The 23,616-nt window shown below is 41.6% G+C and overlaps 1 protein-coding gene across 2 annotated transcripts in view; it reads left to right on the top strand.

Annotated features, from left to right (window-relative positions):
• The first annotated feature begins 5,274 nt into the window (after positions 1-5,274).
• Positions 5,275-23,616, top strand: part of LOC127648675 (small conductance calcium-activated potassium channel protein 2-like) — a 38,768-nt gene continuing 20,426 nt past the window's right edge. Inside the window, exons 1-4 of one of the 2 annotated variants that reach the window (XM_052133395.1) lie at positions 6,360-6,409; positions 7,935-8,086; positions 13,811-14,260; positions 17,613-17,708. In XM_052133395.1, the coding sequence (XP_051989355.1) occupies positions 13,895-14,260; positions 17,613-17,708 (462 nt within the window). In that variant the 5' untranslated portion in view covers positions 6,360-6,409; positions 7,935-8,086; positions 13,811-13,894. Of the gene's footprint in view, positions 6,410-7,934; positions 8,087-13,810; positions 14,261-17,612; positions 17,709-23,616 lie in introns of both variants that reach the window. The other variant, XM_052133393.1, reaches the window with a different exon arrangement.

Here is a 23,616-nt window from a genome sequence, read left to right as displayed (position 1 = left end):
CCAGTCGTCTTATTTTTCTCCGAATGTAACAGCTGCACGAGCATCATTCTAAGATCGATTTTGCTGCGGTTGGTGCTTGCACGGGAACCCCCAAGCCCCGTTTCATCCACCCCCGCTAGTCTCTCAACAACCAAGATCTAAAAATAGAACAGGGATCCCCACATCAATTTACAACACGTCACAAAGTCATATAACCCTCCTCTCACGATCCTCAATCGATATTACGGCGTGACAGTCCGGTGTGGCTCATGTAGCCAGAATTCTACTGCAGCACGTGAAGCACATGTTCGAGCTTTTGCGTTTTCCCAATTAATCACTGTTCGTGTGCTACGACGCGTGTAGACTTCATTAACATCGGTTCAGGTGCTGTTTTATTTAAAGATACCTTTCAAAAGCGATCAGTCAACATCTGGTGATGAAAGTGAAGGGTTGACACGGAGTTTTCTCAAGCCATCGGTCGCATGTTTCTTCACGCGCTGGAGGGCATTCCCGCCACTAGACCAAGAATCTCACAAAGAACGAGGAATTGTGACCGTTTTTATTACAGTAAACGGACAAACACAAACTACTTTCGCTTCTTATTTTGAAATTGTTTATAGTTTTTCTTTAATTATTTTTATATTTCTCATTGCTAGTGGCGTTCAAAGGATCAATATGAAGATGTGTAAAAAGTAAGGTAAGGTAACTTACTATTCATTTTATTTTTAATAATTGGTATTTCACATGGTTCCCTCTGTTAGTATTAGCCTTAAAATGGCAGACCAAAGGTGATGAAAGAAGGTTTCTCAAGGCCTTTGAAGCATATCTTTGTGATGATTTATTCTGACCTATCTTCATGTTGCCCTTTCATATACAGACAACCTTTGTCAGGGGAAGATGATATGTGACAATCCCCCTCCCTCTATAAAACCTGGCATCAACATGTCTGTTTTATAATCAATTTTTTTTTTACTCTTTGTTTAGAAGATTTAGTTTTGTTTGTTTTGTCCCTTATGCGATTCCATTAGTCATAGTGAATAGAAATTATATGATCTTATTTTGTGATTTGTGACTTTAATAAGTACATCAATTTTACTTTAAAATAAATCTGTAAATGCATTAAATAAAAACCCTTTCTTAAAAAGTCTTCTGGTGTGAGTGATAGATCTAGGTTGGTTTCCGTGTATCTGAAAGGGTCCTGAATGATAAAGGCAGTCTATTTTAAGCCAACACATTTACTAATCCGATTTCTTGTTTTTTATACTGGCAAAAAATATACGTGTGTACAATGTTCGAGGAAATTCATTGCAATTTATTTTTAAAAAGCAACCATGCCTGTTCCTCGTCATCAGGCATTAATAATAATCTTTGTGAATCACGACTTGTCTTCTCAGTTCAGGTGCTTAATTTTCCATCAAAATATACTTGTATGTGAAAGAGCTGATTTGTTATAACGTTTTCATTACATTCTTTAGATTGTACTACCCTGCGATGCAGGTTTTAGAGGTAATATCTCGCAGTCCATGAGACTGTTTGCTGCATATTGAATTGTGCATACTGTCCACTGCAGCTCTGACAAGCAATGTCTGCTTGATACTTATTTAAATCAGAAGCATTTGAAGCCTTAGATATGTTTTTGTGTGTGTGATTCAGGTCACATTTTCTTGCAAGCAGGCTGTGCCCTAATTCATTTTGGGATGAACTGCAGTGAATCTGCATTTGTTGCAAGATCTGTTGGCCATTGAGTCTCCTTGGCAAATTCATCCACACCCTTCAAAAAGCTAAAAGTTTAAGTAAAATACAATACAAAATTAAATGAATGTAAGTTTTCTAATATTGTTTGATAACAATATGTAGAACACTGTACGTTATAGTGCTACTCTCATAACTATTTTAAAGCAATAGCGCATGAGAACATTAAGCAAAAAATATTGATATTGATTGCAAAATCTCTTGACACTCTCTGAGCAAATCTTTTGCCATTTGACATGCATTGTGTCTAAAATCTGAATACTATGAATCTAATGGGATTCGGAATGTGACAAAAAATTTAAAAAAAAAGGGCAGCTTACAATGTATTAAGATATTTCCACGGTTATAATTTCTTATTTGATACTTTGCCAATTCTTTTTATTTAGCATTCTAAGCAGAATGTAAGGCTGCTGTTTGTTACAGTATTTTATGAATAAGCCTGGGCACATTTTTATTGACTTCATCTTGCCAAGAGCCCACTTAGTTCACGGGAACAAATTATATCGACAATATCAGCTCAAAATATCAAATTTCCTTTCGATTTGTACAAAGTGGCCAGGTTCCAGTATTAAATTACTGAAAGATTATGAAATGCTCATCTGTCAATCATTCAGCCATCAGTTTATTCACTTACTTATTTAACTTGAATTGTCAGGGTTTCCTTGGCAAAGGCATATGTCAGTATTATCCATGTGGAAACACACAATCTCTCTCTCTCTCTTACCTCACACACACACACACACACACACACACACACACACACACACACACACACACACACACACACACACACACACACACTAGTTTGTATAAGGAGGTAATGATATAATTATATTTTTATTTTCTAAACCTAACCCTCACACAAACCTGTTAATATCAGTATACATAAAGCTAAACTGTTAGTGAGGACCACTATAAAAGGTCATAATTATAGCCAAATATAACCCCCCTCCCCCCAACACACACATGCTCTATTTTATGCTGCTTTAAGCCATTTTAGATCTATTTCAGGACCAAAGACAGTGTCTTTTTGTCAATTCTTTCCAACACTCATCTCCATCCTCATTATCATCCAACACAATGGGATGGCCTCAGTTAACTTTCATTGATATTAATGAGGAAAGTTAATTATACCTGTGCATTCACATATGCTTGACGTCTTTAATTTATAATATATAAAACTTTCTAGGCATCCCTTTTTTATCACACAGTAACTGGATAATAAAAGGGCATGTAGTGACAGACATGGCTGAAGTACTATTTTGGTAAAAAATAGAGAAAATGTGCTGACAATTATACAGAGACCCCTTATGCAAAAGCTATAGATTATAGAAGTGGAGAATTTATTCAAAAGACAAAGTCATCACAGATGTTGTCCTATAAATCTTGTCTCCACTTGATGAAATATTTAACTTCCACATGCACATAAACAATGCTGACTGAAGCCATCATCGGTGAAATATTGCACCTGCGATTCAGCTAACCACCTATCCATAATTTCCCCAAAACGTTCATCTCCTTGACACACATGTCTGTGTTTTTATTGTGGTTTGGATACACATTACCCTATGCTTTTATGCAAAATGTACAGATCAAAAACAGACTCAGCATATTTTGTATAGCCTATTATATCATGAACCAATGAACTGCTTCTGATAGGTGTGTGCAACATCGCGTGTCAATAAAGGACCTGTATGTAACACTGTAAAAAGTGGCAAGCTTCAACTGAGCTAGTTTAACCCTTAAATTAGGTTAGCTGGTGTTACTTAATGTATTCAGGTTGATTCAATGATGTCATAACATGTTTATGATTTATGATCAAACCAATTAATTTAGGTGTTACCACGAGAAGCACATTTTTATTTTAAAAGAGTAGTTCACCTAAAAATGAAAATTCTCTTGACCAAAATATACGTCTTTTTCACTGTACATCTTGCCATTTCAGTCTCTATGAACGACCATATTTCAAGCTCAATTACACTTCCTAGGGCTTTTTGCATGTGCAGATCGCTAGATGGCTCTGGGAAGTATAACCAAGCTTAAAATTATTATCGCTTAGGAGACCGCTGATGTCAAGATGTATTGTGAAAAAAATATTTTTTTTGGTTTGCTCTCACCCAAAATCAAATTGATCACTTCAGAAGACATGAATTACATCACTTGAGTCTTATTGATTACTTTTATGCTAACTTTATGTGCTTTTTGGAGCTTCAAATTTTGGTCTATATTCACTTGCATTATATGGACAGAGCTGAAATATTCTTGTAAAAGTCTTAGTTTGTGTTCTGCAGAACATGAAGTTGAGTAAATGATGAGAGTATTTTCATTTTTGGGTGAACTATTCCTTTAACATTTTTTTTCAATGCACAGCACCATGTGTTTATAGGGAAAACCGTAAACAATTTAATCTTTTTCAAAATATATTGGACAAAACCATTCTTTATAAATTGTCTCCTGTGTGAGTTGTTCCTCAATTGTTTTTTTCATCGGTTACCATGTTATAGACGTGCACAATTTTTGGGCATTAGGTTAAAATGGAGCACACCTTCAGGAAAATGTGCTTTTTTTCTAATCACAAAGTTTATCAAGATTGAAAAAAATTATTTATTTTTAATTTGTGTGAAAAGAAATATCATAAGGTTGTTTTGATAAAAAAATAATAATAAATGTGTCGAGGGAGCTTTTACTCCACACTTGGGGTAAAAGACCAAGTGCCACCTTTAGTTTTTATAGTGATATGAATTGATATAGTGTAAATATAGGGACAATAGTTATAGGGCAAAATTTGTCAACTTAAGCAAATCATTTTGAGACAGCAAGATGCTTTTTTGATTAACAAATGTAGGCTAGATAATATTCAAAATAACCACTTCAGAAAAGGGTTAACCATTTATTTATTTTTTTAGTCACATTTGGCATTTCATAACATCTGAAGTATTCTATAAACAAATTACTCTCTATAGTGATTGGATCCGTCATTGTGGAGCCCATTTTCTCATATAAAATCTATTAACCCCACTTAAGAAAAACAACGCGTTTTAGGAATGTTTAGCAGTGTATAGTGGCAGGTGTTAAGGAAAGTACTGTGGTGGTTTTTGTTGCCATTTACGAAAATAAAATCAAAAGTGCCTTTTATCCCCGCGGCGCCTTTAGCCCTGTTGTAGGCTACCTTACGTATGGCTACTTTATGCCGTAACAACGTAGGCTAATATAATTTATAAATGTTGTGGTCCTGAATCAACTGTTGAGAAACGGTCGACGATCGTAATTTTTAATATTTGCATGCAATGGGACGTGCTTGTAAAAGTCATTCCCGCCGAGACATCAAACTTCCGCCGTGTCCGTGACCTTGACACACTGGCCAATTTACATCTCAGGTTTAATCTTGTAAACTGTAAACATAGATAACGCAGCATTCGAACGAGGGCGGTGTTTATCTTGGTGATGACGTTATATGAGGCAGGTCTTGATCGAACCCACCAATGGGACGAGCAGGCTCGGTTCTTTGAGGGCACATCGCAATGAATGGGTGTCGGTGCTGCTTCACACGGCAAAGGAGCGACCACAACAAGACGCGGATATTGGGGGGATGCGGCATCGATACGCGGGAGATGTCCAGCAGCACCACATTAACGACACGGACGCCCGAGACATTTCAGCGCGCGTTCAGAAAGAAGGATCTCATCCAGTCGCCCCGCTCTTTAATCTGCCGCCCCCACCACCATCGATAAAGGAGCGTTCCACCTCCTCACATCAAAACCGACATGTACTGTCTTGTCCGGACCGCACCACCAGAAAAGGTGTCCATGACTGTAAACCGCAGCACGGCGAGACCCTGCCTTTGACCAGCCACAGCATCCTCCTCACACAAGGAGCGCACAGTGACCATCAGCCTTACATTAACCAACCAATTCAGTCGGAGTTTCCAGGGGCCTCATCGGGCTCTCAGTGTCATTCTGAGCAATTCTGCTGCCATTCTCCTCAGCACAAATTTTCCGTTTCCCCGCAGCCCTCCCCATCTGATCTGCTGCTGCCGCCTCTTCTGCCTTTGCACATTTCTAACACCCGGGATACTCACCAGAAGTCTGCTAATTATTACAAACAAGAAAACGCACAACGATGCGTCGGGGAGTGGGGGCGTCGAGACCAAAACCCGTTGCTGCAGCAACCTTGTTATAATCAAAAAGGCGATCATCAACAAAGGGACCCCTCCTTGGAGCTACTCTTACCAAACTCTGGTCAAGGACAGATAAACGCACGCGAGGAAATCGAAAAGGATGGACTATTAGGTGAGCCCCAGGCTCAATTACCACAGCTGCATGCTCAACGGCAATTACTGTTGGGTAGCAGCTTGCCTGTCAACTACTGCATCAGCGGATCTGAGGAAGTGTGCAGAAATAACCAAGCGCTGTTGCAGCAACAGCAGCAGCAGGCGGACGCGCAGAAACACAGCATCCAGTGGCAGCAGAGTGACCGAGACAGCAGGTGCCAGGAGAGAAAAATCGCACTCTGTCAAGCAGAGAAGCAGTTTCATGAAGCTCAATATGAACGTGCGGCAGTGAGAAACTCGTCAGTCTCCAGTAGTGAAAACGGCAGCCCCCCGTACGGCTCCAGCAGTCAACTGTGGCCAGAGCCCCACGAAAAGGAGCTAAGGAAAACCCCAACAGGCAAACACAAGGTAGGCTTAACTATGTACAAATGCCTCTAATGAAGAAGCTACTGCATTATACCGACGTGACCACACCTGTCTTATGTTTTTGTTCTTTTGCTACCCTTTAATTATTTCTCGTGATCGTGATGTTAAGCTTTGGACTCAGCTGATTTGATTTGCAAAAACATGTATTCGAAAGTAGCCTATCAACATGATGACATAAAGCAAACTGCATCTCATGCGTACACAGACACGCACAAAAAAACCCTCTGTCTTATGCATCACTCTCTCTCTCTCTCTCTCTCTCTCTCTCTCTCTCTCTCTCTCTCTCTCTCTCTCTCTCTCTCTCTCTCTCTCTCTCTATATCTCTCTCTATATATATATATACACACACACATATCCCCCCCCACACACACACACACATACAGACGTTTGGGTATGTGGCAATGAATTTAACAACCTTACTGTAATACTTAAAATAGTTTTTATACATGATTTTACTTGTGTAAAATCATAACACATTCTGTAAGGTCTTGTTGTAATGGACCTATGTTAAAATATGGGTAAAGGTGACAATTACAGGAAAATGAAGAAAAAGTAATGGTGTCTCCAAAACTTGTGTAATTAAGTTCACTTGGTGCCCAAATAAAATGACTATCTGAACTATTTAATGTAAATGGTCTGCACTTATATAGCGCTTTTTTAACCTTAGAGTTTACACTGTGTCCCATTCACCCATTCACACACACATTCATACACCAATGGCCACAGGGCTGCCATGCAAGGCACTAGCCTGCCATTGGGAGCAACATGGGGTTCAGTGTCTTGCCCAAGGACACTTTGGCATGTCGAGTTGTGTGGGCTGGGAATCGAACCTCCAACCCTGCTATTGGCAGCCGACACGCTCTACCACCAGAGCCACAGCCGCCCCAGTAACTAGTAATCTAGTAACTAGATTCAAGTAAATTTAAATATGTAAGTTTAAATATGTGTACCTCGTAATTTTTTAAAAGCACTATATCTTCTCTTTAAACTTATGTATTATTTGAGCTGTAAAGTTGTTTAAATAATACTTTTTAGTCATTTTTAGGGTTTTAGTCTTTGTTGACATTGCATTGTCATGAAGTTATGTTTTAAAATTGGTTATAACTTTACACAGAAAAGGTTAGTAAATGATTTTATCACACTAAAATCATGTTAACATGCATAGTTTATGTCTTATGGCTATACAATTTTGAAATAGTATTTTAACATTTACGGAATGGCCCCATTAAATTGCACTGTAAATGCTACACTGGAATGCACTCGAATGAAAAGAGGGGGAAGTCAAAAATTTTTTTTGTGATAATCAATATTATGCCAAAAATGCTGTCAATTGAGCTTAACTTGTATTGAACCTTGAATATTCCTTTAACTCAGATTTGCTATTTAAATGTTGCTGTTTCTACTTAATAGTTTTAATTGATTAGACTTAAATTTAGGTCATACAATAACACATCTTAAATAAAGAAGATTATATCTGATTCAAGGTCATATACTTATTTTTCCACAGAAATGCATAGACACCTGTACTTCATTTGGACATGCACAAGGAGAGCTGAGATAGTGCTAACAAGGTCCAACTTGACCCAAGGGATCACCCTAATGGGGACACCAGACAGGACCAATATTTGCAACAAAACGACATAAAATACTTCAAAATAGGTAAAACCTCTATGAATCCTTAATAACAACTATTTAAATGCCCCAATATATTCCCTTTGACCAACCAAACATAATTTAATACTTCAATCGCAAGGCAATTATGGGTATTGCCCATAGCCTTAGTTTTGTACTCAATAGTTTGAATTATTAACACATAAAATCTGAAGTCTGTGGATTTTTTAGAAAAATAAATTCAAGGAACATAGATATTTAAGTTATAAGCCCAAAACCATTTCAAGTAATGTTTAATTAAGACAACTTAATTGTTCCAGGAATGACAACTTTAGGGTTAGCAGTGTGGAAAGATTGAAAACAGCACATTTCAAAATCGAACAAATTAAAGTTAGTTTTAAATTATATTTTAGATGGACAAATTTAAACCATGCACACATTTTTTACAAATGCAAAGTGAAATGGTGTATGAATCTATGCCACATTAACAGTATGCACAGACTTTGCCCTCATTATTTGCTTTATTCATCTTCAGATCGTTCAAATGACGGAACTCACAAATAGCTTCCACAGGGCTCCATTTTACTGACCCTGTTATATGATTCACTCACTGAGTGTCCATTCATGTCTCCATTCTCCTTCATGCTCTCTCCCAGATTTTAAAAAACATTTTATTAGGCCAATCACAGTGCCTTATTTCCTTGAATTGTTATAGCCAAGACTTTTATTTTTTTAACGCTAATGAACATTACTTTTGTATAGCGCTTATCTTACACTACACTCAAAGCGTTTTATACAGTGAACAGGGGACTCTCCTCAACCACCACCATACAGCATCCTCCTGGATGATGCGACAGCAGCCATAGTGCGCCAGTACACTCACCATACACCAGCTATTGGTGATAGAGCCAATTCATGTATGAGGATTATCAAGAGGCCGTGATTGATATGGGGGGAATTTGGTCTGAATTTTTAATGACCACAGAGAGCCTGGACCTCGGTTTAACATCTCATCTGAAGTTTTTCTTCCACCAAGTCCACAGTTCAATAACATCTCTTTGCCTGCCACATGCAGTATGTGTGATTTGAAATATTTTACAGTAAGGGTGTATAGAGAGTAAAGAGATCAATACAGATGTACAGACTATAAGTATTGTGGGTATTAATACAAGAATTGGATCAAAAGTAGCACAAATCCATTTCATCAAGAAGCATAAGACACCTTCAAAAAGCACACCATATGACAGTAATCTTAATGCAAATTACCACCTTTCCTACATGGAAAAAAATCTTAAATACTTCTTACACTACACTTATCATGTAGTTAATTATTGACATATTATCCTCAAATGTTGTGGTTCTGTGGCTGTAGCAATCAGCTGTTTTTAGCTTTAAAGGCTGAATTTAAACGCAATAGCTGTTATTGCAGGAATAAAGCTAAAATTACCTTTTCAAACAGAAAAGCCCAACTCTTGATATCTAATGCAAGATAATTGAAGGGTGGGATTCTAATGAGGGCATATAGTCAAAGGAAATTAATTTAGGCTGTAAGTCTTATCTGTTGGGCAGGCAGGGTTGTGTCAGACTTTTAGTGCTTCACAATACTTTTGTCTATTGTGTACAAGCTTTATCAATGGAAGGCATGTTGCTCCAGTAACCCAAACAAAGGGACATTTGCAATACAAACTATCACCTATTTTCCTTGAAGAACTGAAACAAATAACCTAACTTTCAGTAGCTGTCCCACAGATGATTATTTATACCATGCATTATTTATTTTGTATCATTAAATTAAGATTTGATCCTTAGATTATTAATCCTTGACTCAGTTGTACTTTGCAGCTTTCCCAACAGACAAATTATGGTAGTCTTCATCAAAACTTTATTTTTATGAAATCAGGCCAATTAAACTTAAATTGATATAGGCCTAATACATTTTTGAGCTTGTTCCAAAAATCAATTGCATAGAAATACATTATTTTCCTCATAAATCATTTTAAATTAAACATAAACACCAGTGTAAAACTTTGAGAAATGTCACTGGGCATGTGTTACACAAGATGCTGCTTAATGTAGTAATGTGACAGAAGCAGTGTTTTTTTTTTTTTTCCATTAAAGCAGAACATTGAGAGAACATTGCACTTCAGCATATATCAGCCAGTTGATTTTTGTTATTTTGTAAATTTGCATGAATTTATAAGTGTTTCTTTGAGTTTTTATTCCTTTTTGAAATAGCTAAGCAAAGTGCATCTAAACTGTAATTAAAAAGATATATGAGAAATAATTGATTTCAATTATCTTTAAATATGTAAATTCAAGAAAAATAGCAGCATGCAAACATTAAAATTTGTGCTATCAGGCGATAAAATTGGACTCTAAATATATTTATTTTCCTGTTAAAATGCATTTATTTCCTTGTTTCGAAAGAAAACAAACCAATATGTAACAATATAATGCTTAATTTATATTTTCCAAACAAAGCCTTCCACAGTATAAAGATAGCAATGCACTAAAATGGCACCAATTCAAGTTACATTAAATGTTTCCCAAAGACTAAATGATAGAACTAGTCCCCACATAGGTTGTATATTCATTGCAATGGGAATTAAATCATTTAAACTGTTAAACACTCATCCTCCACAATATTAATCATCCGGAAGACTGTGGCTATCCGCTATCGTGAAGCCTCGTTCATAATTCGCGTCATGGCATTGGTGACAACATCAAGTGCTGCTTTGAACTCCTCTAGAAAAGCGCTTAGAGATAAAAATGTCTCATTGTGCAATTTAGTGATAGTAAAGGTTTGGTGTGCTTCTGTGGTAATTAAAATGTGCCTTACTTAGGCTGAAAAATACTTGATTTCTGTCACAAGTTCCATCTAGGCTTGTTTTGCACAACAAATAGTGTTAAGAGGTCTTTTCTCCATTATTTTATTACTGACATGGAATCACTTCTGTATGTGTTTGTGGTGTGTGCATCAGTGTAAAGGTCTCCACTCTTCTAAACAGTGTTTATGCTGGTTTATGATTTATTAACAGTAAAATTCGCTAATCCCGATTAAGAAAAATGTACGCGTTAAACTTTTTTAATTAATTGCATGCATGATCTTGACAGCTCTAATTCAAATGCATAAAGACTGTGCATTTGTGTTCCCCAATCATTTTCACATTGTGGCTCTGTAGTTTTTATAATAAAAACATTCAATTGTGACCTTGCCAGGTCAGGTGCAGTTGCTTTAGAAGAAAATATTGCAAGGTCGCAGTACACATGTAGGAATGGAGAACAGTGCAAATTTGTGTAATGTGCTGCAAGTACCCTCTTCTTGTTATCCTGTACAAAATGTATCCTTTTGAAGAATGATTTCTGTTTCAGACATACAGTATATACATGTCTACTAATGTTATGTTTTGCATTATAAAGATGATTCTGTTGGCAAATTCTCTCACTACTAATACCGCAGCAGCTGGTTGCAGTGATTTTAATGCCATCAATACAAAGTGGCCTCTTCTATGTTCAGAGCTACCTATTAATAGTACTGACATTAAAAATCTGACACACTCAAACTTACACTAGCTGATGGTTTCTTTGGAATATGGTGTTGCATTAAAGGATAGTACCCTAATTTTGTTCCTAACCTTACTTTCTTACTTTCTTCAGTGCAACAAAAAAAAGTGAAGAATGTAGGCAGAATGTTAGCCTCAGTTACCATTCACTTTCATTGTACCTTTTTTTCCTCCGTATAATGAAAGTGAATTGTGACAGACTGAGTTTTCATTTTGGGATGTGCACAAAATGGCTCAGAGAAGGAGTGAGATGATGCAGTTTTATTTAAGTCTTATATACTATAAAGGCCATGTTATTAGATCCATAAACCACTGTGACTGACTTGTGTACAGGATGTGCCTATGATATATGGAGGAGATTTTAGATTCCCCAACAGTCTATCTGGATTTTTGGTCAAATTTCTGCTAAAACTTGATTGTGGTGTTTTCCTCTCTTTTATTAAAGAATGCAAAGAGCACATGAAGATCCAGATCCAAAACAATTCAGTTCCCTCTTCATTAATTGCTGGCTAAGACTCAGAGCCCAGTATCAGATATATTCCAATACAGACCATTGTTAGGCCTGCATTATTATTAGATTATTTATTGAAATGAAAGGATTAGAATACTACAGTCTGTTATAATCCCTAATCATCAGTCTCATATTGTCAGATAAAAGCTTTGCAATGTAAGTTTCCATGTAATCAAGGACAAAGAACAGCACAGATCATTTGATGTCAATCTTACATCATGATACCTCTCTATATTAAGATCTTTAGCTGCTAACCATCACGATTGCTGCACATCACAGAGCTTTATTTAAGTGGATTTTTTCTTTCATTGTTCCTTGAGGCAAATTTATTCTGTGTGGGTAATTTCTGCAATGGCATTCCTACAGAGGGCAAAACTGAAAAAGAAAAATGTTTTTCTGTTTAGATTTTTTTTTTCTTCCATTGGCAGTCAAAGACAGAGTTAGACAATGCCCATAAGATATAAAAAGTTTAAACTGAGATCTCTATAATATTTGCTATTATTACTTTTAGACAATGACATCAAATGGACAAAATTTTTGCTTTTGTCTCCTTCTCAGATTTGTCTTCTGAGAAATCTCACATTTGTCTCCTCTAGAGTTTCAGAGGAATTCAGAAAAACTGTGCTCAGATTTGCTAAGATACCTTATCCAATGAAAAGACAGAGATTTACAGATTAACACCAACATTTGTCATAAAATCTCCTAAAACCAATTTATCTAAGCTATGATCTATACATTACTTTTATATCTCTGTTTTCTTACTGTTATGTTAACAATTCCCATTGCTTTTTCTTTATATTTGTCTTAAAGAATTTTATGAGAAACATCTGACTCCATTAAGTCTCCTAAACTATGAAATAGCCACCTCTGAGCAAGGAAATGATTCTCTGAGATGCACCCCCAAATGAAAACGTCAATGTACACTCACTTAGAACTTTATTAGAAACACTATAGTCCTATTAAAGTGTCAGACGTGCTGTTGTATCCCATCCGCCTCAAGGTTCGACATGTTGTGCATTCTGAGATGCTATTCTGCTCACTACAATTGTGCAGAGTGGTTATCTGAGTTACTGTAGACGTTCTGTCAGCTCAAACCAGTCCGGCCATTCTCAGTTGACTTCACTCATCAACCAGGCGTTTCTGTCAGCAGAACTGCTGCTCAATGAACGTTTGTTTTTTGGCACCATTCTGAGTAAATTCTAGGAACTGTTGTGCTTGAAAATCCCAGAAATACTGAAGTCAGCACATCTGGCACCAGCAATCATTCCCTGGCCTAAATCGCTGAAATTTTTTCCCCGTTCTGATGGATGATGTGAACATTAACTTAAGCTCCTGACCCATATATACATGATTTTATGCATTGCACTGCTGCCACACGACTGGCTGATTAGATAATCACATGAATATGTTGGTGTACAGGTGTTCCTAATAAAGTGCTCAGAGAGTGTATATGAATTAATATCTAAGAATCAAAAAAATATTTACAGAATAATTAACATTGAGCATCAAATAATTATTTACATAATAATTAACATTGAGTCATTATGATACATAGTGGTGTGAAGATGCTACACTAGGTCATCTGAAGTCGTATCGGAAACTCTGGTCGTGGATCAGGGCCAGCAGCGTAGATTAATAGCGGTTTCAGTTTTCATGCTGCTGATGCTGATTTGTCTGTATTTGAATTTTTGCTGACAGGCATATGCTGAGCAAACAAAGCTGAGCCATGCTGGATCCAAGCACTCCCTCTCCGAGAGAAGTCACTCACTCCCTCAGATAGCCATGAACAGCTGCAAGTACAATGGAGGAGTGGTAAGACCACTGGGCAGCCTGGCGGCATCACGACGGAATCTAGCAGAGCATGACTCTGAGACCCAGCCACTACAGACTCTGCATAGCTCTGGCCTGGAAGTGGTTGTCTCCAAGGGAGGTGGCGAGGACCCTAGCAAGGCGTCCAATGAGAGCCTGGTCAGAGAGAGTGGCAATGCACCACAGAAAAAAAATAAAGATATTGGCTACAAGTTGGGCCACAGGAGGGCACTTTTTGAGAAGCGCAAGCGGCTTAGTGACTATGCCCTGATATTTGGTATGTTTGGGATCGTTGTCATGGTAACAGAGACTGAACTCTCCTGGGGGGTTTACACTAAGGTAGGTGGTTCCTTTTTATTTTTATTTCCTTCAACCATACAAATATTCAAAATATGCATATTATGGCATGATATACATTGGGGTCCATAATTTATATATTATGTAAAAAGGGCTGGACTGGGAAGAGAAATCGGCCCGGGATTTTACATAGCAACTGGCCCAAAAGTTGTTGGGGGGAGAGTGTTCGCTAATGCGGCGGCTCATTTTAGCTTATCGCGGCCGACACAGCGGCACACTCGGTTCTCCCGATGGCCAGTCCAGCCCTGCTCTTTGTCAATTCCAAATGATCACTTTAGAAATTATGCCCATGAGCTGGACCGTATTCAGGCCTGCACTGCAAAAAGTACAAATCACACACAGAGAATTAATGCAAACCCACATTATATTCATCATATGTAACCCATGTTGGTCTGCAATTAGATATTCAAATTGACCAAAAAAGCTAACTTGGTGAGTTATACTGTTATTCATTGTGGTTATTTGTGGTTAACGTTAGCTGCATACCTAATATTCATTTATCCTAAGAAAATATCCATAATGCACGTTCAATGTAAACAAAAGCTACAAAGCATAATTATGTTTTCAGAATAAAAACTTTAAAGCCTGCAAAACATATGTTTGAAAATGTCTACTAATAACTTACCTCAGTTTCTTATTGAGGTAACATGTGCTCCGCTGAACGTAATGCTGCTGCAATAAAGAGTAACATAACACGCTCACACTTAGAATAAGCAGGGGGGAAAATGAGAGTCAAAAGATTGCATTGTGATGCATTGTATGCAGACTTAAAAAAATTGTTTTAATGTGACTGGGTAGGTAAAAATTACTCAGCAAAACAGACGATTTCCCATTGAGACCCATAGGAATACAGAATGTTAGGAATACCAAGATGGCGGCGCAGTAGTTTCACTGTTGTGAGGTCATGAGCAATCCAGTTATGTCAGTGGTTGTATGTCATTCAGAACTCCAATGTTTTTTTTGTTTATGTCATCTTGGACTAACACTGACACCTAGGAGCATGAATGCAGCATCAATCAAATGCAATAGTTTACTGATGGCTTTAAAGAAATGTACTTTTCACAGTCAGGCATGATTAATTTAATCCATGATTAAAATTGTCCAATAACAGAGCGAGTAGTATTCAGCTGATCATGTGATTCTAATATGGCAGACCCATGAGGAGACCCTCACCATTTAAGATAAAACTTATTTTGTAAGGTTACTAATTTGACTAAATCTTCATCTCATGGTTTTATACATATGTTTTAAAATTATTATGAATTTCTTTAGGAGTAAAACCTTTTTAATGATTAAAAAAATACTGAGTACACCTTTAAACCTGGAAATTGAAAAAGGTTTGGATTTAAAAAAACAATTAAAACAAAGAAACATTATGATGTGAAATGAAAAGAAATATTCAGGATTTGCACTATTTTTATCAGGATTTTGTACTATTTCTAAGTCACTAAGCAATTACAAAAGGTCAGATCTCCTCGCTTACATTGTAATGCACATAATGCAGTTTGGTAGACTCTCAGATCATGTGGGGATAACATGGGTTATCCAGTTTTGCACAAACTGAGTAAGTGCATGCTGTCGGACAAAAGGGGGACATACTAAGAAATGAAAATTTTCATTCAAATTGTGATGCTAATGATATGATTTGAAATAACAAAATTTGTAGTAAATAGAAGCATTTTCACTAGTGGTCTCAGACTTTTGGACCCCATTGCTCTTCTTAGTCAGGCCTCATAACTTTTTCACGCTTGGCATATATAATCTACACTTCACAGTAAAATATCACATTAATGTTTGTCCTTTTTAACTCTCTGATCTACCTTGTCACATAGAATATGGACTAGCTATAGATCTTCACATCTGCTTACTGTATTTACATTTTTTTCATAAGCAGCACTGGTGGTCTTTGAGAGATTTACTGCTTTTAGCTGTGTAACAGACAACTTCCAAAGCATTTCTTTATGCAAGGTCCACAAAATGAGGTGTTTGGTACAGTGACCTCTTAGCTCCCTTGAGATGTGGATTTTGTAATGGTTGTGCTATTTCATTCCTTGTGGAAGAGACCTGCTACACTGCTACTGTCACTAAATTACCACTTGGCTTTATCTGGCATAGAAAATAGAAAAAGAAAAGTTAAAAACAATAGCATGTGAATTTCAGCATGAAACAAAGGCATTCCAGATATGTTTGTTAAGAAATTGACCTTCAGAAAAAACATTCAACAGGTGCATTAATTAGTTTGCTATGTAATTTGTCACAGAAAATTTATAACAATTCCAGATATAGTTTTTTCCAGAGAGACCATGGGGACCTGGGGTTAAATTAGAAGGGGTAAGAGAGAAGGGAGTCTAATTTCATTGTTAAATTAAATCTTTAATTGCTTCTGTGGTCATATAAATTATGCACACTTTCCAGAGTGTCTCATACTGGCAGAAAGTATGAGAAATTTTACATAAAACACATGCCTTTCAAAATTAATACATTTTATTACATTTAGAATATTATGATGTTAAAATTATCTTTTAATTGTGCATTTTAGAATAAAGCCTGTTTGTACCCAAAAAAGCAAAGTCTATGGCTATACATGACTTGTGTCATACCATAAAACATTTTTGTGTTGTCAGTGTCTAACATTCTGACTAACATCTCCTTGTGTGTTTCATGGAAGAAAGCAAGAATGTCATCCAGGTTTGGAACAACATGAGAGTCAGTAATGATTGAAAAACAATTCAAATTTTTAGTTGAACTATCCCTTTAATTCTGCTTCCATTTTATTTTCGTTGACTTCTCACACCAGTCTACATGAGACATGTTGATCTGTAACCGTCATTCTGGCATGCATATCAACTAACAAGTCCCACACTACCACCAACACATTTAAACTGAGATGACAGGACAGTGCCTAAAAACATGCTCAAGTATTCACAAAGCCCACCCATATGCATTGTGAGTGCATGTATGTGATAGGGAGTTTATGGAGAGAGCAAACCTAATCAGATTTTTCGATGTTCTTGCTTGGTTCCCCAAATGCACAAGATTCATTTGTTGCCATGGGGAATATTATTAAAAGTGAATTTTTTCCCCCTGACACAGTGGGGATCTTAAACTCCTCCAGGGCGAAGCACTACAGAGTATTGTGACGCAGATGGTTTAGACAGTATCTATTCATCCAAAAATGTTTCATTTTGTAAGCATGGTATTGCAACTTTAGCATTGGCAAGCATTATGACTTGTGTGGTATTGTGTGATATTTATACTCTTTGGCATGGACAACAGATATTTCAATGGATTTGGAATACTAATGGTGTGTTTTTTTTTTCTTCTATTGCTGCAGGAATCTTCATATTCATTTGCACTGAAATGCCTTATCAGCCTTTCCACTGTTATTTTGCTTGGTCTTATAATAATGTACCATGCTCGGGAAATACAGGTAAGTCTTCATGTTGAATAGGTAATACAGGTAAATATTCATGTTGATTGGCTTTTAATTTATTATTTATTCATGCTGATTTAAAGGTGAAGTGTGTAATTTTGGCACGACCAGCATCACCATGCGGAATTATAAAACACAGTGCTGAAAAAACAGTGTTAACCTACCTAGGTGGTTTGGTTGTAATGAATGGTTTAAGCTGGTTAACCTCCTAAGACCCGAGCATGACTGCTGTGTGCATTTTCCATTTCCCTTTTTTATTTGTAACTAGTAGCACCAAATAAACCTTAAAAAAAAAAAAAAGAAATTTCTAGAACAAATAGTTTTCCTAAAAATGTTTGTAAACATATGTGGACAGCGGGACTAAGTTGTGAAATTTTAAATAATACCAAGCTATAGAAAATCTGATAATTTTTTTGCAAAATTGTTTAGTATGTTTCCAGGTGTGTTGGTTGTTCATGTTTTTGAGATGTTACAGACATATCTGAAATTTGCATAATTCATTCTGATTTAAAGTAATGGCCTGCATCATCCAATCTCTGCTAACCATGTTAAAATAAAATTATACATTATAAATTCTGAATCTAAGTACTGATTACCAGTGTGCCATGTCTGCCAAATGTGTTGAGTGGTCCAAACATAATCTGCAGCCTGAAACTGAACTTTTGGTCAGATTTTAGGAGTGAATGCACTTAGCTGCTTAGGAAATCTATAAGATGCTACCTTTTTGCCTTGCTTCCAATTTAGTGACTGATTATTATTTCGATCCTAACTCCATATAAAGCCTCTGAAAGAATTTGTTTTTTCTCACTGTGTCGCACAAATTTAAAAAATGGCATATCAGATGAAACTAGAGATGAATCTTTTGACACAAACAGGTTTCAATGTAAAAATGTTAATTAAGTTTCTAACCAATTGTAGTTCCCCTTCTGTCGCTCTCTCCACGTTGTGTCAGAGAAGCGACACTAGGGGTCTCTCTTGAGCGCCGATATCCACCTCTGATCTATGAAAAAAGGCCAATGAGAGTTGGCAACCAGTATTTGCATGTCCCGCCCCCGGACATACGGGTATTTAAGCGGCGCAAATACGGGAGTTCGTTCAGAAAATTTCTTCGGAGCCGATGGTCGTGTTTGCAGACTGCTGCGTATTACACACCAAGTTCCTGCTATCCTCTGCTGCATGCTGTTGGATTCTACGGCGCACAACAGCGGCTTTCTCCTGTTTGCACGGCTGTGCACTTCCTGCCCCTGAGCGCATCGACAGTTGCAGATAAGAAAGATCTCTCACGAGTCTTTCATTCATAAAAGAGTGATTTTATTTAAAAGAGTAATTTCCTCTAAAAAAGCAAAAACACAGCGGCGTTGAACGTCCTTTTAAGGACGCGTCTTTTTAAAGATGCCTTTCCGCCCCTGTGTTGTTTCTGGATGCGGTAGAGTACTCTCCGCTTCTGACGGCCACAGGCGTTGTCTCATGTGTCTGGGCAGCGATCACACCGAGGCTGCGTTTGTGGATGGTTCATGTTCTCATTGCGAGAACATGACCATGACAACGTTGCGGTCGCGGCTTGCTTACAACCGTAAGCAAGCCACTCCAGCCGCCCCCCGCGTCGCTCCTTCTTCCCACGGGATTGAGGACGATGCGGCTGGTGATGGAGGCGATTCGGGGATGGCAGCGGGTGCAGCTCCGCCGGGTACGCCCCCTCGGACCACCCGCGCCCCGGCACGCTCGTTGACTCCCGTCCCCGCTCGAGGTGGCGGCGACTCGCCTCACAGCCAGTCTGCCTACCCTCTTGCGATGGAAGCAGATGAGTTTGCCGCGACATCGGAGGGCGTGGGCTCTGACACTGAGGGCTCCTCTGGGCTGCCGCCTTCGGGCTTGCACGCCCAGGAGGAGGCCGACGCGCAGATGTCCGATATGCTTTCCCGGGCAGCCAACAGCGTGGGCCTGGACTGGAACCCTCCATCCTCCCCACAGCCATCACGGCTGGACGATTGGTTCTTGGGCGTGGGGCGCCGCTCACAGCCTCGCCCCCCCGGTTCCTTTCTTCCCGGAGGTGCATGATGAGTTGACGTCTTCATGTAGAGCACCCCTCTCCACTCGTCGCACCGCCACCTGCTCATCCGCCCTCGCCACCCTCGACGGCGGAGCGCGCCACGGGTACATGGAGATCCCCCAGGTGGATAGAGCTGTTGCGCTCCACTTATGTCCCGGAAGCACTACCACCTGGCGGGGCCGCCCTGTACTCCCTTCCCGGTCCTGTAGAGCAACATCCTCGCTCACCGCGAAGGCCTACAGCGCTACCGGACGTGCCGCTTCCGCCCTGCATGCCATGGCTCTCCTGCAGGTCCACCAAGCCAAGGCACTTCGCAACATGCACGGGGGTGGCCCTGATCCCGACACGCTTCAGGAACTGCGCTCAGCGACCGACCTCGCCCTGAGAGCGATGAAGGTCACAGCGCAGGCTCTCGGGCAGGCGATGGCCACCCTGGTGGTCCAGGAACGTCAGCAATGGCTGGACTTGGTTGAGATGCGTGAAGCCGACAAGACTCGCTTCCTCAACGCCCCTGTCTCCCAGTTCGGCCTCTTCGGCGACACCGTTGAGGACTTTGCCCAGCAGTTCTCCCTGGTGAAGAAGCAGACGGAGGCCATTTCACACATCATGCCGCGCCGCAAGCTTGCCGCCACGGCCCAGGCCCCACCTGCTCGCCGAGGGCGTCCTCCCGCGGCCAGAAGACCTTCTGCTCCGCCCCAACCTGGGCCCAGCTCTCAGCCCCGGCATCGAGCAAACCGCAGGAAGCGTACGCCCCCTGCCTCACGGACCCCGTCGAGGACCCGGAAGGCTCCCAGGCGTCCCTGAGACAGTGGACCCAGAGGACGAGAAGTTAGCTCCGGAGATGGTAAGACCGCTCCATCCCCCGGTGGAGGGCCGGGAGGAGAATCTTTTGTTTTTTCATTTGCCGCACCCCCTGACGGGGGATGCGGTACCCAAATTCTCAATAAAAGAGCTATTTCCTTTACCTCTGGGTCACATGGCCCGCAAATGCCGTTCTCACGGCACCTTGCTTTCAGGCCTCAACAGTCTCGGCGCCCAGGACGTGGTGCTTCCGCCCTCAGCCCCACGACTGTTCCCCGGCCGGCCGGTTCAGACGAGTCCAGAGGACGCCAGCATCAGACCTCCTCAGTCACGAACCCGCCCCCTGCCGGGTGCGCGGAACAAGGTAAGTGCTTTGAGTTTATTCTCAGCACCAGAGCCTCGGGACGCCACAGCGCCTCCCGACGCCACGTTACCTGTTCCGCACCGCTGCGAAGCCCCGCTGGGTACGTCCAAAATACTCGTCCCCTTGGTGCCCCTAGCACGGAGCTTAGAGGCATGGCTTTCACTGCCCAGCTCGTCACGGTGGCTGCACCGGACCATCCGACTCGGTTACACAATTCAGTTTGCCAGGTCTCCGCCCTCCTTTGTGGGCGTTCGTTCCTCCGCAGCGCACGGCGAACATGCCCACTCCCTGCGCGAGGAAATCGCCTCCCTTCTAATCAAGGACGCGATAGAGCCTGTCCCTCCGACCGAAATGAAGAAGGGTTTCTACAGCCCTTACTTCGTTGTACCCAAGAAAGGCGGCGGCATACGACCGATCTTGGACCTGCGAGTTTTCAATCGGACCTTGTCCAAACTCCCGTTCAAAATGCTTACCCAGAAACAAATTCTGTCTGGCGTCCGGCATCTAGATTGGTTCGCAGCGGTAGACCTGAAGGACGCGTACTTCCACGTCTCAATTCGCCCTCGACATCGACCCTTTCTACGGTTCGCGTTCGACGGCCAGGCGTATTAGTACAAGGTCCTCCCCTTCGGCCTGTCTCTGTCCCCTCGCGTCTTACGAAGGTTGCAGAGGCGGCTCTTGCCCCGCTACGAGGAGCGGGCATACGCATACACAATTACCTCGACGACTGGCTCATTCTGGCCTCCTCGCAGGAATTACTATGCGCACACAGAGACCAGGTGCTCGAGCACCTCGGCCGTTTAGGTTTTCAGGTCAACTGGGAAAAGAGCAAGCTCACCCCGGTCCAGAGCATCTCTTTTCTCGGTTTGGAGTTAGACTCAGTCTCAATGACAGCACGTCTCTCCAACGAGCGTGCTCAGTCAGTGCTGGAATGCCTCGCTTCTTTCGAACCAGGCACCGTGGTCCCTCTGAAATGTTTCCAACGGCTCCTGGGGCATATGGCATCCTCCGCGGCGGCCGCGCCACTGGGGTTGATGCATATGAGACCACTTCAGCACTGGCTCCAGACTTGAGTCCCGAGACGAGCATGGCGCCCGTGGAAGTTGCCACTGCCTGCCTCCAAACCTTCAAACCCTGGACAGACCTCTGCTTTCTACGGGCAGGAGTACCCATGCAGCAGGTGTCCCGTCACGTTCTGGTTACAACCGACGCCTCCAAGTTGGGTTGGGGCACCGTGTGCAACGGGCGCGCAGCCGCAGGCCGGTGGAACCGAGGCCCGCTGCGCTGGCACATCAACTGCCTAGAGCTGCTGGCCGTTTTTCTTGCCCTGGAGAAATTTCTTCCGTTGATTCGTGGCAAGCATGTCCTAGTCAGGACAGACAGCACCACGGTGGTGGCCTACATAAACGCTCCCTCCACATGTCACAGCTCAACCGTCGTCTCCTCCTTTGGAGTCAGCAGCGACTGGAGTCACTGCGCGCCACTCACATCCCCGGCAACCTCAATGTGATAGCAGACGCGCTGTCAAGACAAACCTTGCCCGGCGGAGAGTGGAGGCTCCACCCCCAATCGGTCCAGCTGATTTGGGACAGGTTCGGCAAGGCCCAGGTAGACCTGTTTGCCTCCCAGGAAACCTCCCACTGTCCGCTATGGTATGCCCTCACAGAGGCTCCCCTTGGGACAGATGCTCTGGTGCACAGCTGGCCCGCGGGGCTGCGCGAGTACGCTTTTCCCCCAGTGAGCCTTCTTGCACAGGTGCTATGCAAGGTCAGGGAGGACAAGGAGCAAGTCATTCTGGTGGCCCCCTACTGGCCCAACCGGACGTGGTTTTCGGATCTCACGCTCCTCACGACAGCCCCTCCCTGGCGAATTCCCCTGAGGAAGGACCTTCTTTCTCAGGGACGGGGCACGCTCTGGCATCCGCATCCAGACCTCTGGAATCTCCACGTCTGGTCCCTGGACGGGACGCGGAGGATCTAGCCGGCCTACCTTCGGCCGTCATAGACACTATTAACCAAGCCAGAGCCCCTTCGACCAGGCATTTACGCCCTGAAGTGACGTCTGTTCGTGGACTGGTGTTCTTCCCGAGCCGAAGACCCGCAGAAGTGCGCAGTTAGGTCAGTGCTCGTGTTTCTTCAGGAGAGGCTGGAGAGGAGGCTGTCCCCCTCCACCCTTAAGGTGTATGTTGCCGCTCATCGCGCCCACCACGACTACGGTAGACGGCAAGTCTCTTGGTAAGCACGACTTAATCGTCAGGTTCCTAAAAGGTGCCCGGAGGATGACTCCCTCCCGGCCTAACCTGTTTCCCTCCTGGGATCTCTCGGTCGTCCTTATGGGACTCCGGAGACCCCCCTTCGAGCCGCTTGACTCAGTTGGACTCAGGGCCCTCTCTCTCAAGACCGACCTGCTGATCGCGCTCGCTTCCATCAAGAGGGTCGGGGACCTGCATGCGTTCTCTGTTAGCGACGCTTGCCTGGAGTTCGGTCCGGCAGACACTTTCGTGATCCTAAGACCGCGACTGGGCTACGTGCCCAAGGTTCCTACCACACCCTTCAGGGATCAGGTGGTGAACCTGCAAGCACTGTCCCGGGAGGAGGCAGACCCAGCCCTTTCACTGCTGTGTCCAGTACGTGCCTTACATATTTACCTGGACCACACACAGAGCACCAGACGCTCTGAGCAGCTCTTCG

The sequence above is a fragment of the Xyrauchen texanus genome, chromosome 9, assembly GCF_025860055.1.
Source record: "Xyrauchen texanus isolate HMW12.3.18 chromosome 9, RBS_HiC_50CHRs, whole genome shotgun sequence".
Classification (NCBI taxonomy): Eukaryota; Metazoa; Chordata; class Actinopteri; order Cypriniformes; family Catostomidae; genus Xyrauchen; species Xyrauchen texanus.
The sequence above is the reverse complement of the archived record's forward strand: the minus strand, read 5'-3'. Positions and strand labels throughout refer to the sequence as shown.